General features: G+C 44.3%; 1 protein-coding gene across 1 annotated transcript; it reads left to right on the top strand.

Moving 5' to 3' along the window:
• The first annotated feature begins 439 nt into the window (after nt 1-439).
• Nucleotides 440-13,986, top strand: LOC115317636 ((3R)-3-hydroxyacyl-CoA dehydrogenase-like). The gene is made up of 3 exons (XM_029977290.2): nt 440-728; nt 6,140-6,339; nt 13,582-13,986. The coding sequence occupies exons 1-3, from the start codon at nt 440-442 to the stop codon at nt 13,984-13,986; spliced, it is 894 nt and encodes a 297-aa protein (XP_029833150.2).
• The last annotated feature ends 3,879 nt before the right edge of the window (nt 13,987-17,865 follow it).

Genomic DNA, 17,865 nt, shown 5'->3' with positions numbered 1-17,865 from the left:
TCTGTTCCTTTATCTTTTGTACTTGTCTCTTCGTGCGCAATTTTTCATCATATTTAACGTTTACTAACTCGTCCAGCCTACCACCTTACTACATTTAACTACATGTTGAATCAACGTGTTCGCGGCATGTCAATTACCGAGGCGAGTTGCCGCAAGGGAAATGCAACGTCGTCATCTGTTTTTGTTGCGTATGTACACTTAAAGCCTCGCAGCTGCTCCGTGAAAGCAAGATTTCGTATAATTTCCGCGAAAAACACGTGGGCGCAAAAACCTCTATTGGCATTTGCGATACATCGGATATTCGATAAGAATTTATGTTTGTTTTTGTTTTGCGCACACGTTTGAATGAAATATAAAAAAATTAAAGAAAATTATCGGTGTATATAACCTGGCGGCATTACTCCCAGACACTTGTCCACGTTTCTTTCAAAATAGCAGCATGTTAAATAACCATAAACTTGCCTGCTTCCTTTTCTTTGGCTGCTTAGCTACTGGAAGTATGTCAAGCAGTGATATTGATTTTCGTGACAGCGACCCAGATGTCGGAAAGCCAATGAACGATGCTGGAACATCGTCACTCGAATTAGGCGGTCGACAGGCGCTTGTAACTGGTGCGGCCAGTGGCATTGGGCGGAGTGTTGCTATGGGACTCGCTCGGGAAAATGTCACCGTAATCGTAGCTGATATAAACAGAACCGGAGGACAAGAAACCGTCGGTATGCTTCCAAGTACGTATGATCATATTAACTGCATACGCTAATTTTGTGTGTGGAATGTTTGTTTGCTGTTTGGGTTTTTTTTTCACACCAGGATCATAAGGTATCAAAAGCAGCAAATCACACCCAGTGGTACGTTTCTTCGCAACATCAGGCGTTTCATATATATAAACAAACCTTGTACATCTCAGTCCATAACACCAGGTTACTTACAAATATCCGAAAAGGAGAATTGGGATATCAGGACCAATGACGCATGATGCAAGTACTGAAACTAATACGAGGGCTGTATTTCTTTTTTCACGTGCCGTTGAAGTGAGCTAAAAAAAAACTAAAGGTTAATATTTTTTTATGAAAACGCACTGTTGTTACCGTATATTTGGGGTTATAGTCCGCAGACTATAGATTTTTTAAAATTGAAATTTCATGCTTTGGGGACTACCTACGCGAGCGGAATATAGGAATTTTGTTTTCTTAAGATCGTTCGTTATGACGAGACGTAGCAAATTTTGTGAATGAAATGTGTTAATCGTGATTTATGTATAATACAAGCTTTTTTGTCAGCTTAGAAAGCAGACTTTGTTCAAGGTGTGCAGTGTATGAAAAGAATGTCGTGTCCGACTAATTGCATGGTGCGAACTATGCACGGCGTGCGGACTATATGCACTGGGTGTAGACAATCTAAGCAAAAACTGTCGTTTTAGGGTTAAATGGGCTGTTGCGGGCTATTGCCCGGAAAACACTGTACATATGTTATCCGCTTTCTGATGCAAACACCACTCAGATAAATACTAGGGGTGCGAGAATATACGAGATTAAAATTTGAATGACATAGTGATTGACAGAATATATTTATTAGACTCCCCTAATTTCTAGTATTTTATTTTTTAAATAATTTCATTCGTCGAATATCAGTGCCGCTCGCGAAAACCTCTGCTCTGTTACGCCGTTCATATGGCGAGATAGTCCTCAATGACATGTGTAGGATCATAATGAAGCAGTTGCTTTGAGAAGAGCACACCAACAAGTTATTTCTGCAGAATGTAGTTATTTCTTGTTTCTCGAACAAAGCAGTCATGCTTCCATGTTCTTGGATGCACTCGACAGAAACCCGTAAGGCACGCGCATCGTGACTTTGAATGTGTAGAATCTTGCGCCACCCGCAGCCAGATCTGTGAACTGTAAAGCTTCTGTCGCTTGTTACGTTCATAACATGGCAAATTATGGTGAAAATAATAGCAACAGCGATAATGAAACTACAGCTCCCGACAATCCGTCGCTCGCCGCTGCGTCGAGCGAGGTGTAATGCCCCCTTTTTATTTTAGAGCGCAGCTCTTAGGCGCCCGTTTCCGGCTTGAGAGGCGTCGCCGTCGCCGTCGGCGTAACCAAGGTCATCCTAAGGTCACGTGACCCCCAAGGTCACCCCAAGGTCACGTGACCCCTCCAGGTCACGTGAAACCCCGAGGTCACGTGACCCCTCCCAAGGTCACGTGACCCCCTGAACGTCACGTGACCCTCAAGGTCACCCCAAGGTCACGTGACCCCCGAGGTCACGTGGTCCCCTCCCCCAAGGTCACGTGACCCCTCCAGGTCACGTGTCCCCTCCAGGTCACGTGACCCCTCGAGGCCACGTGACCCCCAAGGTCCCGTGACCCCTCCCAAGGTCACCTCAAGGTCACGTGACCCCCCAAAGTGACCCCCACGTGACACCCCAAGGTCACGTGACCCCCCAGGTCACGCCTCCCCGAGGTCAAGTGACCCCCCCGGAGCATATTAAAGAATGAGGGGAGGAGGAGGAGAAGGTGGAGGGGTGTACCCTCCCCTCAGTACCCTTCCCTCCTCCTCCTCAAGACCTGCGCTCCAATTCGGCGTTACAGGGAGTTGTAAACGGCTTTCACTTTTTTCGTCCGGCCTCAGTGGATGTTATGAACCATCGAAGCCAATCTAAGGTCGCCCTAGTTTACGCTAGCTTTTAGAGAAAGCGACGTGCCGCAAGGAGAGCATGCTAAGTCTAAGAACGTGCTAAGTCTACAGAACTGGATTGGTTGGGATGACCCGTAGCGTCCGCTGCGGACGGACGCAAGGTAAAACGGAATATAGGGCTATTGGTGGCGCAAGATATCGCCCGATTCAAACGGTTCAGTGACATCCGTCCATTTACCATGTAGAGTGCCTGTACATGGGTTGCACGTCACGCCATTTAAAGAGCTCCGATGACCACTAGAGACGAGGGCAAGAAGGAGCTCCCCTCTTATGAGGATCCTCTTTTGTGCCTTTCGGATTTGCATAGGCGTCGCTATTCTCCTCTCAGAAGAATATAGAAGATTAACCCGTCAATCAAAACGATAAACACATTATACTTTTGTTGACGTCTTTGCGTCTTCTCCTAATTCATGCGATTACATTTCTTTTCTCCTCGACCTTCCCAGCAAAAACCCTTTCAATTACACGATACGAGTGCGCATGCGCGGTAGGGCGATAAGTGCATAAATTGAGAAGAAACAACAAAATTCCAAGTTCCCTCAAAAAAGATTGAGTCCAGGAACCAGGATTTTGAGCACGAGGCTCACCCATATGCTAACGGGAACAGGTGTGAAGCGACAGTTGTTATGCTACAATCTTCTATTCTTATCGCGCGCATACGCGGGTTTGAAGGCGAGGCTTATTATAACATGGCGGAGTCATTTGAATGCCTTCCTTAAAGGGACCCTGAAAAGAAAAAAAAAGTTTTTTTTAAACAGTCTGGTTGGAACACGCGTGTCAAAAAATGAATTTTACGCGAAAAAAAAATTTTTTAGAGCAATATTGACGGCGATAGATTTATTTGAAGTTTTGCGCGCAAATTCCATGGTCATTCAGCTCGGCTTCTCATTGGTAGCGATGGTCATTCAACTCAGCTTCTCATTGGCCAATAGAATGAGTGACAGCTTAGATGTTGGTTTTAAAATCTTCGTGATTTTTTTAAATCGCCTTTTGAATTACATATTTTTAGGTTTAAGAAACAATCCATCGTATGAATGCCGCAATTGTTTACAAACGTTTTACAAAATCGTAACTTCCGTTCGGATACCACAACAAAACAACAAACAAAAGCTTCGCCATTTTGTTTTCTGTCGTGGTCGCCGTCTTCGCGTTTCGCGTTCTGAAGAGGGCTTGTTGCTTGTGTTAGTTAGTCAGTCATAGTAAGTACTTAGGAAGTGGCGCGGGGTGACAGGTTTCTGTTTTTCTGCTCTTCTTTGCGCGATTCGTGTGTCCCGTTTACCTCATCTTTTGTTTGTTTTCTGGCGCGCGCCAGTGCCAATGTTTGTTTAGATGTCGGTTCCCGTGGTTCCCGTAAAGAGTTTAGTGAGGCACGCGGCACCGCACTCAACGTTTAATAAAAAAAAAGAAAAATCAGTTACCACTGCGTGTCCTCGCGGCGGCTTGAAGGATCGTGCGGCTCGGACGAACTCGTCGAGGCACCCGCTTCGCCGCGGCGAAGCGGGTGCCTCGCGGCGATCGGAGCGGACGCCTTCCGGCTGGCGAGGCGTGTCCTCGTACGGACGAAGGCCCAGCTGCTGGCAGCGTTGAAGCAACCGACGCTTCAGGTCGGGGTCCACCGCGACGACTATGTACTGTGTGTACGACCACGGTGACCACGGTACGTACACGATACGATGCGGTATGTCGTTCGACCGGCAGACAGCCGGCCAGGGGCTGTGTTCCAAATCTCCAAATGGTTCCGAGTTTCTCCGGCGGATCGTATCACGTGACAGCACATATTGAAAAACGCTGTACGCGGGTAGGCTTTAGAACGCCAAGAGTACAAAACCCTCACCCTGGGGTAAGATAGAGTCAATTTTGGAACACGGCCAGCTGGAGGAAGTAGCAATGGCTCTCGTGCGGGGCGCAGCCAAGCCAGGAAAGCAGCCAAGCCGATCCACTACGAAGAGGCGGGGACTACCTCTCCTCCACGCGCCCGAGATGCCGAGAGAGAGAAAAGTGGAAAGGAGGTGACTGCCGACTAAATTGCGTCTGGCGCAGTCAATATTGCTCTAAAAAATTTTTTTTTTCGCGTAAAATTCATTTTTTGACACGCGTGTCTCAACCAGACTGTTTTTGAAAAACTTTTTTCTTCTTTTCAGGGGCCCTTTAATAACGGTTGCAGCCGGGGTTCTCAGTCATTCCATTATGCGTCAGCGAGACCGTCACTCGCCACAAACTTGTACCCGTATCGAGGAAACGGCATGACGCTTCGCAAAGGACGGAGAGACGTCCTTCGAGATGGGGGTTAGGAAGGAACGTCTCTGGTGACTGACCGCTTTTTTGAGCTTACGATGGAATGACTGAAAACACTGAAGGCAACATTTTTTTTTTCGGGAGAGCATGCAAAAGAGTGAGCCACGTCATGATATTTGTCCAAATATGTGTGGTAAGATATAGGTAGAGTATTTTTGAACATTCTGTTTATATAACAAAAAAATGTTACTCTGCTTTTGTTGGTTCGTTTTTTTCTCATTCCGTTCATTGGCAGGTCTCTAAAGGACTGAGAACCGTAGCAAGAACCCTGACGGGAGACCAAGGACATTCAAACGCTATGCCATGTCATAATAACTCTCTTGGTTAGGGCTGTTCGGCTCAAACTAAACTCGAAGCCGTACATTGACCCAGTACTCGTGTCCAATCTCTGTCCAGCGTCGGCCGTCGCTGATGACGCCATCTCACTCAGCACCCCGGCTTTGTTTTCTATCAGGTCTTGGCGTGGCGGTGTTTGGCATAGACTGACATCCGACCGCCACGCGGAGCGCCTCTTGCACCCGCGTGAGTTTCTGGTTCATTCAGCGTAGAACGTTCGGCGTGTAAAAGATTCGTACGTCGATCACAAATACGCTAAATTAAAAACAAATATATAAAAATACGAGAACCGTCTGTTCTCAGGAATTGAAACTGGGGCCTCCGCCTGAAAGGCAAGCATAGAAACCATTCCTCCGCGTATATTTTTTTTTTATTCCCAGATTTGGACATTAACTATATTCAATGCCATACAATTAAAAAAAACATGCTTGCCGACTAAAGTCTAATAAGGCATGGCTAAAAGGGTTTCACGCGAGTCACACCGCGGAGTACCGATACAAAATCACGAACGCAAGACGTTGAGCTTTCCACAGTCCTAAAACATATTGCATAGATTCACCGAACTATTCTATAACCTCTACTCACACAGTGACGCGTGTGGCAATAGTTTATTAGCCGAACGTTTTTAAACGATTAGCCACCTATATCATGCAGTCCTGGTCGTATAACTTATCCGCGCAGGCCGCATTACTCTACCTTGAAAGCATTAAAAACAAAAACTGTTTGAATTCATTTTGAACATCCTGTATATTTCTTTAAATTAATTATTGATTGATTTAATTGCTCAGTAAACTTACTTTCACTTGCAGACGGACAACTTAACCACAAGGCCCTTTACGTAGATGTTCGAAATTCGACTTCAGTCAAAGATCTCGTCGAATGCGCTGAAAATGCATATGAAATGAACATCAGCATTGTGGTCAACAGTGCTGGGATTCTACATTGTATAACTCCGCTCGTAAATCTGGGTGAAGAGATATTCGACGATGTAATCAACACCAACCTAAAGGTGAATCACTGAGCTGACTTCCCGTTGTACTTTTTGCCGAATACCTCACGGGTTTAGTAGTGTTATAAAGAAAAAACATAGAAAACTATTTTGCTCAATATACACACTTATGATTATATGTGAATGTGTGATACCACGTAAGTTTAATATTTAATTACTGTAATGCCCTTCAAGTTACCGCTAACGGGAGTATCTCTAAGAACTGCATAGTCGCGAACGTGTGTTGGCTTCAAGACCTCAAGTGCTTCGTCGGTGTAAGGATCAGAATCAACGGCGATCGCTTTGGCCCGTTTCCCTGTAGAGAGGAGGAGGCCGGGAGATTCTTGCACGGACGATTTACGCTATGGTATGATCAGGTCTAGGGAGTGGTGGAGGGGAAGGAGTGGACAGAGACGACGGCTGGTCGCCGTCGTCTCTAGCCGCATCTACATGAATGCGACTTAGTCTCATCGAATCCAGTTGTCGCATTCAATGCGGTCATGTAAACGGCATAATGCGCAAAGAAAGCGCATCGCATTCAAGTAGCGATGGGTCGAGGTGGCGAGTGCGCATTCATTCAGCCCGTGTAAACGGAGGTCGCATCACATTTTGGAACGTGGAGGATTACGGGAAGGAGCTCGCTGCGGGAGCGAGTGAACAGCTGACAACAAGGGGCGGCCAACCTCGTCGGCGGCGCTTATGGTCCCGTATGGTCGCCCGCAATTTTTTCCCGAGAACAAAGGAGAGCTTTTATTGCCATCATAAGTAAGTGGAATATAGCGGAGCTGCTCTGTGACGGCGGCCCCCGTCCAAGCCTTGCGAAGTACGACTTCCGCGTCCGAAGGGGTCCCAAATTCTTCGGCGCAAGCACGAACGCCACCGAGAGCTCCGAGCACTGTAGAGCACTGCATGGTAGCGTAGAACAAGCAGCTCCTACCTCGGTGCCATTCCTGGCTGCGCAGGAGCCTCTCGGACTCGGGGTCCGGTTGGTCCGGTCGCGATCGGCGAGGTCTGGCGCGGCGAAGCGCGGAGGCGTTTTCAAAGCGTGCGCACACACGTGGCATCTGGTCCAGAGTGACCCGGCGGCCCGGCCTGGAGCCCCGAACGCTTGGGTTTTGAAGTTTCTTCCGTCTCATAACTTCTTCCACAGCACCGAAGATAGCGGGCACGATTTTTACGTTCACTGAACGCGTCGAAAGGCCTCCACGTGCGATGCACCGGAAAATGTGGTGCGGCTGGTGCCGGAACTGCATAACTTCGAGCCTTGACATGGCGTGGCGCCACCTTCGTGTAGGGCTTGGTGCGCATTCATGTAAATGTGCCGCGTCGGCTTCGTTCGAAGAACGAGTGGAGTTGATGCGCTGAAGTCACTTTCATGCAAACGAGGCTTCTGTCACTCGATACTCAAGTCATTTGATTCGTCTACAGTCGCGGCTTGGCTCCTGCGAGCAACGAACGCACCGAATCTCCAAGGATTGCTGTAGTGTTTGTTAAGGGGTAAAGAGGTCTTGGTTTTGTTTGCATGCCACTCACTGGGTGGACGTTTACCACGTGCTATGAGCCAGACTTTTTTTGATAGGCTTGTTTTAGTCAGAGAAAAACGTGGTGGACCCTAGAAGCCCCAAAATGCCGCAGACACGCGAACAATTGAGATTTTGGTGTGGGCTTGGACGCTTTATCTAGTGTCAATCATGCCGTAATCCCCAAAATTCCGCGCAAATAATTAGTTGTGTCTAGGTTGTAAAACTAAATTCTCCCAATTAAACATTTTTGAATATAATAATTTGAAATTTCTTGAATTCTTCCCCCTACATCACTTGATGGTTGACACCTTGGAATCGGAACCAGCTCTATCTACGCCAATCTGACATTCGCAACATCCAACGAATCTCTGCTTTCGGTAAAAAAAAAAAAAAAGAATCAGTTGTCTTGAGTATCAGAGTAATGAAAGCTATAGGTGTCACTAACAAAAAAAAAAATGGTATGCCAAACGAGGTTTCTATCTTTTGTTATAAGAGGTGTGCGTTGAAAATTTGTATCTTTGCTCATGAATGCCTTCCCAATTACCCTTCGGTGCTTTCTAAACCGCGATATTAGTTTGATGTAGTTCTAATGAAACTGATCCACCTAAATTATCCTCCTATACTGGAGGCTGGAATTTAAAATGATTTGTATTTTTGCGTAATTGCTACATGATTGCGGGTTGAAACAGTAGAGATATGTGGCTTATCTTTTACAAAGTTAAGCACGAACCCTTCCTTAAGTAGCGTCTGTCCTCCTCCAGTTTTAGAAGGTGAGCCAAGGGGATCCATGGCTGTTTGAGGGACCGCATAAATCATTTTCTGAACGTGTCTAGCTAAAACTATGTACAGACTTGGCCATTGATGGTTGAGCATTTCGCTGAAAAAATACCAGAGTAAAGCGTTAGAAATCAATCACTTCGAATCTCTTCCCACCTCGTCCGTCTGCTAACAAAAGGCGGCTGATTGCCGCAACAGCCGAGAGATCTCGGTAGTCGCCTCCGCGTGAGACACTTGAGGGCATGGGCGTAGCCGGGGGGGGGGGGGGGGGGGGGGCTCAGTCCCCCCCCTCCCCCCCGCCGGAAATCCAGCCGACCCTGTAATGTACAATTGCATTTTGACACTCCTACTCCTCTCTGCTTCCGAAGTAATGCACAACCTAGCTATTTCACCCCCCCCCCCCCACCCCGCCTTAAAAAAATTCCTGGCTACTCCACTGGCTGGGGGTCGGCGGAAAAAGAACCGTGTACCGCATATTTGAGTGTCAGCTTCGGTGATCACGCCGCGTTTGTCGGTGGTTTGTGTTGGAGGTTTCCTTCCTCGCTGAGGCGCCTCACCCTGCGTAACTTGTAGAGGAGCCCAGAGGTGTCCTCCGAAACTCTGCCCTAAAACGTCGGCGGTCCTCTTTTGTACTGTGCCACTTCCCGTACCAGAACTCGACCTCGACTCGCCCATTGGCTGTTTAATACAATGAAGCTCACTTTCACCGCAAAACAGCATAAATGGAAGTTGCAGACAAAAAAGAAGATATAGACGCGGTAACAACGACAGTGCAAAGCAAGCGACGGCATGCAAAAAAAAAAAAAAAATGTCGACAAAATTCTAAAACTAATACTTTTTTTTGGTTCTAATTGTTTTATATTTTATAGGCAGAACAAACAAACAAAAAAATAACATGCACTGACAATCCACTCAGAAAAAGAACGCATCACTTTTAGCTCAGAACTGCCGTCTTCTAGTAGAGAGTTTTATTGTTCAGTACAGAAGCAAGCGCAAAAGGTGTGCGTTTGCCTTAGTGTTTCGTGCTCCACAATGCGCATGCGCTTGGTCGCAATGCGCCAATTCAAAACGCAATTTCAGCTCCGGGCATGCGCGATGAGGAACACGCATCGCAAACGGACAGCGCCTGCGTTTGCTTGTGTACGGAAGATTAGATTTAGCACTGTATATACACGCGAACGCAAGAAGTGTGAGTTTGCGTCGGGGTTGTGTTCCGCACAGCACGTGCGCTCTTGGAACGCGGTCTTGGATTGGCGAGTAGCAACGACGTGCGCGCGCAGCGAGGAGCACAAAATTCTAACCCAAATGCATAGCGCTCGCGTTCGCTCTATACCAAATAACAAAACTCGGTACTAAAACTCAATATAAGCAAGTTTAAGAGAAGCGCCCGTAGTAGCCACCTTCAATCTTATGTTTCGCCGCCTGTCCCTATTTACCTACGGACCCCGTAGGTAGAGATTTGAAGTTCGTGATTACTAACTTTTTACTCGCGTAAGTTTATGCAATGTGATTTATATGCAGCTGATACGCATTCTACGGCGACATTTGTACAAAATCTGAGCTTGTTACGTTCAAACCCCGTATTATTTGGTTCTTTCAATTAGCCATCAAATCTGGTTTATTAGCGCTGTAGATAGAGTGCACTGTTTCAAACATGTTTACTATACTCCATACAACTACGTTTTAGGTAAAATCAGGGGTGGTTACTAAATCAAATTTTTATGGGAACTACATTTATAGAAACGTTCCTTTGTGCCGGACTTCACCTGTTGTGCTTCGAGTACTGTTAACGTTACATCGTTCTGATCTTTCAACGGTACTCCATCAATATCGAATCATGTTCGCTAGCGAAAATAAGCCTTCAGTCCTTATAACAATGATGTTCTATGCGGTTAATTTGTCAGATCCTTGTCTTTTGTATCTACACTAAATGTACACATCGCGACACTGTTAGCGCAAACACTACATCGGCGCATTTTTTAATTTTAGTTTTAAATAGTATTAGGGAGCACGAAATTTTATCGCTTACAATATGGAACTAAGTGAGCTCTTTCCGTGGAAAAACGAGAAAAACCGGCGATCGCTTGTTCGCGCTAACAGTGTCGTGCTCTGTACATTGAATATTCTCTTATTTCAAACAAATCATTTTGGAATTAACGTTTTCCTTACAATTACATTTTGTATAAGAATACTCTCCGCCTGCTCCTGCCAGGTATGCAGGGTTCGATCGAGAAAGGTAAGCCCGGATATTCAGGCCGCATGAATAAACTACGCGTGCAGAAAGGCAGAAAGCTCAAAGTTCGCCAGAAGGAGACGCGAGTAATATAATCCAGATGGAGAAAGTTTGATATCATCAACTTCAAAAGGGATAAAAAAAATCAGGAGTTATCTTTACGAGCAGGCGACGACCTCGGAGAAAAGTGGAACAATCGCGGCTGCTTCGCATCGCATTTGATAGATGGCGCCACGACTTCGTGTGAGTCAGAGCCATTGGGTTTAGCTGTGGTATTGGCGGTGAAACGAAAACGTTGTTCTATACGTGATACGTATTGGACAATGATTACATCTTGGCGTCAAAACCAAAACCAGCGATTCCGACACTGACCTCGGAAACGGACCAGAGCCGTGTATACTGAGAGAGTTTTGCTAATGGGGCGGAGCTGTTTGCGCGCTAGAATCAGCGGATTTTGAATAATATAGAATGGCGTTACTTCTTCGTCTTCCTTATTCCTCAGAAATCGCATAGGGTTGCTATTAATCAGAGTCACAAAATGGCGGACCAAAGTAGTCATCCCCCTGTTGCCAGACTAGGCGGGTGTGGTTACCAGGCTGTAAAAACCTCGTTAGGAAGGCCAAACTCTCTGTATAAACGGCTCTGACACTGACGGAGTGATGCGCCATCTGTGTGATGCGACGCAAAGCAGACGCGATTGTTCCCAATTTCTCCGGAGTGGTCGGTTCGTAGAAATCAGTACTTATTTATTTTATCTTTTGATCCACGCAATTTCATTATCTCAAACGTTTTCAATCTGGCCTATATTTCTTGCGTCACATTCTAGAGAACATTAAGCTTTCCGCGATGCGTAGTTTTTCATGCGGGCTAAAAAGCAGTGTTTACCTTTCTCGACCCTGTAGATCAATGTTGAACATGCGCCTCGAGTGGATAAGAGCAGGAAGCAACTTTAATTGCACGTCTTATCATAATCCGCCCTATTTTGTAACGACAGGTGCGTCTTACCTTAACATTTGTTAAGGGCAGAAATACAGCGATAGAGGCATAGCGACTGAACTTTCTTTTTGGAAACCCTGCATATTTTTTTTTGTCTAACTTTTCTTGACCAAAACATGCATGCAAATCTTGTGAGTTTCCGAGAGTTAAGCAACCGAGTACGTAACTTAATGATTAAAACGCGTCCCTCAATCCTGGCAATGCTTTTGTCCATGACATATATTGCTATCACAGCGATGAAACTGAGACATGTTTACTCGCCCTTGGAGTAGGCTTAATGCCAGGGGTTAGTAATTTGATACTACAAAATCATCCACCAAGCGAACTGTTGGGTAAAACGTCTATAAAAGGCATGTAATTGATGAATGCAAACAAGATGAAGCCCCAGCTTGATGTTGAATGACATCCGGCATGTTATGATAAAGTTTTCATAACTTACCCATATTGACGTCGAGCTGCTTTACAAGTTTTATAATATTTTATTCTGCGTTTGCTTCGATTGACTCACCATGAGTGCTGACAGCACGAGCAATTGCAGACCCTTTTTGACATTTCTGTATTATATATCCAGGCTTGTCTCGACGTTTGAGTCTAGAAAGTTTATAAAATTTTCCTTTCGTATATTGCAAACTTGTATTAATCAAATAATTAATGAATTGAGTAACACTGACTGCATCAGAATAAATAGTGTGCACTGTGAACTCTTAGGAGGAAAGTCGGTTAACCAAACGGGTATGTGAAGTAATATGTGTGACACAGTAGTGAGACATAATCCCACCTATTTCCCGGTCATATGCAGTAATTCTTACGACCAGATATCCTTACAAAGGTAGAAATATATTTTAATTTTTTGGGAATGTCTTTTTTTTAGAAATTCAGATATAATCTTGTTAATAACAAGGGAGTTTCAGTCTTTTTCTTTTGTAGGTCAACCGTATTTTTTAGGCTAAACGGATGAAATAAAAAGCGGGTGACGCAAATTTAAGATAAATTTCCCAGATCTTCACACAACTATTTAAACATGAGGAAGATACATAGAAAGGCGGGACGGACAACGTTGTCCCTCCCCCCCTTTTGCTGTCGTCCCCCCTTTCTATACATCTTCCTCATGTTTAATTACTGTTACCACCACGCTCGTTTTGCCCCTAATCTTCACACAACCCTTTATCACACATTTATCAGAAATAGTATATACAATGTCTTTCTGTTCTGAACAACCATTGACTAATTTTCGTTTGTTTCTAATAAACCTTTCTTTTTTTTTTTAGAGTCTTGAGTAGGTACGTATATAGGTGTTCATAGTTAAATCCCACAGCACTGACGAATATTTATTTAGATCGTCTTTAATATCATCGCGTAGCTGTCGCAGATCTTGAGTAGTTATCAGCAATGAATAAATAAACTTATATATATCAAATGGAGGGTTATCGTACTATAATTATTTTTTGCGCGCGACTCCAAAACAAGGTGAATACACTATATATTTTTGCTGTCGTGAGATAGCTTGCTAGCGAGGAGATAAATCTGGAGATAAAAATATTAAGGCTGTTAAATTGTACTGTATCGGGATGTGTTTAGTGATATCATTTATTTTGCTTCATTTCTATTTTTTATATACATAAACACATATTAATACTCGTAATATGCCTGGCTGTTAAAGTAAAAATAGGTCGTAATAGACTTGTTTCATCGCATGGCAACCGCAGAATCGAATGCAGCCTTTTTTGCTTGCAGGGTACATTTTTGGTGACCAAAGAAGCGGTGAGGCACATGCTATCACGGAATGTAACAGGAGCAGCTATTGTGAACATTGCGAGCATACTTGGCAAGGGTGGCTTTCCAGGACTCGGAGCCTACACAGCCTCCAAGGGTGGTGTCATTGCGTTCACCAAGTCCGTCGCCCTTGAGCTGGCGACCAAGGGAATTCGGGTCAACGCGATTCTGCCCGGCCTTACCAACACTCCCATGATTAAGAAGTACGGAAACGAAACTATAATCAATAGGCTAGCGGCACTGATTCCCATGCGGCGTATCGCAGAGCCAGTCGAAATCTCGGAAACAATTCTTTTCATGTGCAGCCCTAAAACGTCCTACATGACCGGAGCTTCTATTGACGATACCGGAGGTACACAGACATAAGTAAATGTTTGTGACGAGTGCTTTCTATCTAATATACAGCCACAAATACGAAAAAATAAATATGATGTGGTGACAGATTAATTAATGGGTATGGAGGATTCCGTAAATAAACACTAATGAGCTTCTGCAATTAGTAAATAAATTTCAATGAAATGTTCCCTCTGTGCATTTTATTTATAACTTGTCTTATTTTTTAACTAAAACATACTGAAAAAATCTGTTTATATCAATTCCTTCTTTTGCCATAGTTTTGTTTCACGGCGGAAATTACATGGGGGTAAGCGCTACAATAAATATACTAATCAACGCAACTTGACTAATTTTCCTACCAATCACCTTATTGCTACGTCATATTGCAGTTTCAGTGTTTAAAATAATCATTGTTCGCGACTAGGTTTATCAATAAAACTAATAAAAGAGAGAACTTGTGATGAATTATTAAACGATCATTTGTTTCGACTTTTTTTTAAAGCGTGACTCTGAAACTGGATCCCTTCAAGAAACATTAAAACTTCTGCCGATGTACCGCGTGTAATATCTAAGTAAACGTTTTGAGCACCCCCTATTGGAAAACCCCAATATAAACAGCGTATTATGGATATTGGTAAACAATATCTTTTTATTGTATTGCAATACAATATAGACAGTGTATTGGAAAACATTACATCTATTGTATTGTATTACAATAAGGATTTGTTATGGGATTCCAATATCCATAATACGCTAAAAATATTGGAATCCAATACCGTATAAACCCTTATTGGATCCCCATGTGTCGTATGGGGATCCAATAAGGGTTTACGATTCCAATATACTCAGCGTATTATGGATATTGGAATCCAATATATTATATCGGCTACCAATAAAACTATATGCGAGTTGGAATATCACGTTCAGCACGACATTTCTTTGCAACGCAGTCTCTTCTTGTGTGTATTTCTGAGTGATAAAATAAAAAGTGTTCTTGTTGCCAAATTATGAATAAAGAAGCAAAACACTGGGCTTATCCATACCAAATATATTTAACATATTCCTGAACTGGAGGATCTGGCATTTACTGCAAAAAAAAGTTAATTGTTGAGGACCCTCATTCAAAAACTTGCTGTTTGAAAACAGAATGTGAAATCCTCACCTTTTAATGAAAGCAGCACCTGCTAGCTGTAGCAATATAGAAACTGCAAAATAAAAATTTGTGATTAGTTCGCAACAAGTAGCAATCCTTCACTAAGCCGGATAGATTCAAAATTATGTCTGCGTTTGATTGTGGAAAAATAAGCTTCCATTCCACTGCCACGGATCATTCTGAGCTCCGTCAATTAAATAACCCTATCGGCTCGTCTGGCTTCACAGTTCCTGCTTTGCACCTAACTAAAGTATCTGGAATACTCAGCTTTGAGGAAAAACAAACTGGTGCTTGCTTGCTTGTAGGCCATGGGAACTGAAAGAGAGATTTGCGATTAGTTGCGTTCAAGTAGCAATTACATTGAGTAGCCCCTTAAAGTACACTAAAAGTCAAATTTGGGGGTTTTACGTGCCAAACCTACGACGGGCATCTGGCACGCCCCAGCGAAGGACTGAGGATTAATTTCGACCACCTGGGGATCTTTTGATGTCCAACCGAAAGCTCGGTTACACGGCGCCTTCTCCGCAATAAGCCAAGTACACTAAGTCGAAAAGATTAAAACAATTACATGCGCAGGACATAGATAACCTCTTGCAACGTAACTGGGCATACGTCAATGTCGCTTGCGTGTATTACAGAAAAATAAGCTTCAATGCACGAGCCCCCAGTCGTTCCGAGCTCTGTCAATTAAAAATGCTGTACCGGTCGTCTGGCTTCAGTATTCCTGCTTCGGGAATCTGGAATTCTCACCTCTGAGGAGAAGCAAACTGGGACCTGCTGGCTCTTAAGCCTTTGAAACTGTCAGAAAGATTTGCGATTAGCTGCGTCCAAGTACCAATTTCTTTGACCAGCCACCTACAGCACACTAAGCCAGATAAAATCAAAATTACATGTGCGTGACATAATATGCCTCTTGTGACTGACAAAACTGGGCACATGTTTTGTCGCCTACAGCAACACTGAAGCCAGACAGACAAGCGATACGGCATATTTAATTGACGGAGCTCAGAACGACTGGGGACGCTTTCACTGAAGCTTGTTTTGCTGCAATACAAGTGTGTATTGCAGCAAAACAAGCTTCAGTGAAAGCGTCCCCAGTCGTTCTAAGTTCCGTCAATTAAATATGCCGTACCGCTTGTTTGGCTTCAGTATTGCTGCTTCAGAGCAAACTAGAAAATTTGGAATCCTCACCTTTGAACAAGAGCGAACTGGCACCTGCTGGCTTGTGGGCCGTGGAAACTGCAAGTGAGATTTTTGATTAGTTAGGTACAAGTAACAATTTTTTTCGAGTAGTTGCCTACAGCACATTCAAATTACATGCACGGGACATAGATGCCTCATGCGACGGACCCCCTTCATCCTTGTTTTCCATTAACTCTGCTCACCTTCACCACCCGCCTCCAATTTCTGCGCTACTTCTTTAATCTCGATTCCCTGGTTCCCAAAGGCCATGCCATGGCTTGTGCCAGTCACAGGTCTGTCAGCTCTGCAACTGGAACCATTGTGGCAAAGACGCTAAAGCACCTGGTGCTTGATGTGCTCTTTTAATATTTTGAGCATTGCTGAAAACAGATGGATGGGTGTCTGGTATGCCCTTTGATTAGTTGCGGATCGTTTCGAATCAGATGGTAGGTGCTTCTGCGATCTGAGCGCATGCTCGGTATTTAACAATAGTTGAAATTGAACTCTGCAGGAATCTTCAATCATAACAAACATAATGTGCACGCCAAAAGGCTTAGCAATTGAAACACTTACCATCTATCTATTTTCGTTTCTTGTCCGCAAGAAGCTGTCGTATATGTAGCCTCCCTCGCTTAAGCCGTTCCTCCCTAGTGTCCCGGTTGGGTCTCGTCCTGATGAATCGTCGGTGGAGACCTGAGGTGCAGTCAACATCAGATTAGACCTTTAGAGACAGAACCATATTCTTGCTGGGAGGAAGTGCACCCAAACGAATTTTAGCCATGTCATTCATAGGGAGTTTTAAAATGAAAGGCCTGACGTAAAATGAGACGTCAATACTGACGCGCCCCTTTTGCGAACCTAAAATTTTGAAGGCCTTGTCCCCCTAGCTAGGGGGACAAGGCACATGAATCCCGGCATGTGGATGAAATTTTTACCTTAAGATCCTGACTCAATGCCCATCCCCGAATATTCGGCCACCACACTTTTAGAAAAAGATAACTTTTTAGAGAACACCAAGTCATCGACCACCCCTACAAAAGCCTGAACCAAGCCTACTCGTACCATGGCTTGTTTGCTCCGTGCCGCCTTGAGTTAATTCGGGCTGACAATTTTTTTTTCAAATGGAACCCAGATTCTTAGTTTCGGTTTCACTTGTAGAGGCAGGTGGATACCTTTGTAAAGCTTCCTCCCTATGCGCTTCTGAGTCAACATTTTTGCAATGGCCAACCCCCGGGTTGTGATTTTTGCGCTCCTTGACAAATGCTGAAACTCATATAGCAGTGATGTGATTGGCCTAAGCCGTTTTGGAGCAGAAAAAGTGGCCTTTGGAGCAGCCAAAACAGTGTTTTGGAGCAGCAGAAGTAGCTTTTAAAGCAGATATTCTAATAAAAATAAAAATATTTGTTTTAAATGCTGGACATGCGAAGAGAATCATGCTCGCCGAAATAAACCAATTATGGTGAAGTTCGGCCACCTGGGAGTATTTCAAGATGTAACTGAAATGCCAATGACATGACACATTTCTTTTTGCTTTTCGAAACCTTCTGCAAGGCTGGAGCAAGCTTTGCTTTAGT

This window comes from Ixodes scapularis, unplaced genomic scaffold, assembly GCF_016920785.2.
Source record: "Ixodes scapularis isolate PalLabHiFi unplaced genomic scaffold, ASM1692078v2 PGA_scaffold5__190_contigs__length_132052651, whole genome shotgun sequence".
NCBI lineage: Eukaryota > Metazoa > Arthropoda > Arachnida > Ixodida > Ixodidae > Ixodes > Ixodes scapularis.
Note: the sequence above shows the minus strand (reverse complement) of the source record. Positions and strands in the feature narration are given on the sequence as shown.

Coding starts and splice junctions, on each gene's coding strand:
- LOC115317636 (XM_029977290.2), top strand. CDS start 440: ATGTTAAATAACCATAAACTTGCCTGCTTCCTTTTCTTTGGCTGCTTA. Junction 729..6,139: donor AACCGTCGGTATGCTTCCAA/GTACGTATGATC, acceptor TTTCACTTGCAG/ACGGACAACTTAACCACAAG. Junction 6,340..13,581: donor TAATCAACACCAACCTAAAG/GTGAATCACTGA, acceptor TTTTGCTTGCAG/GGTACATTTTTGGTGACCAA.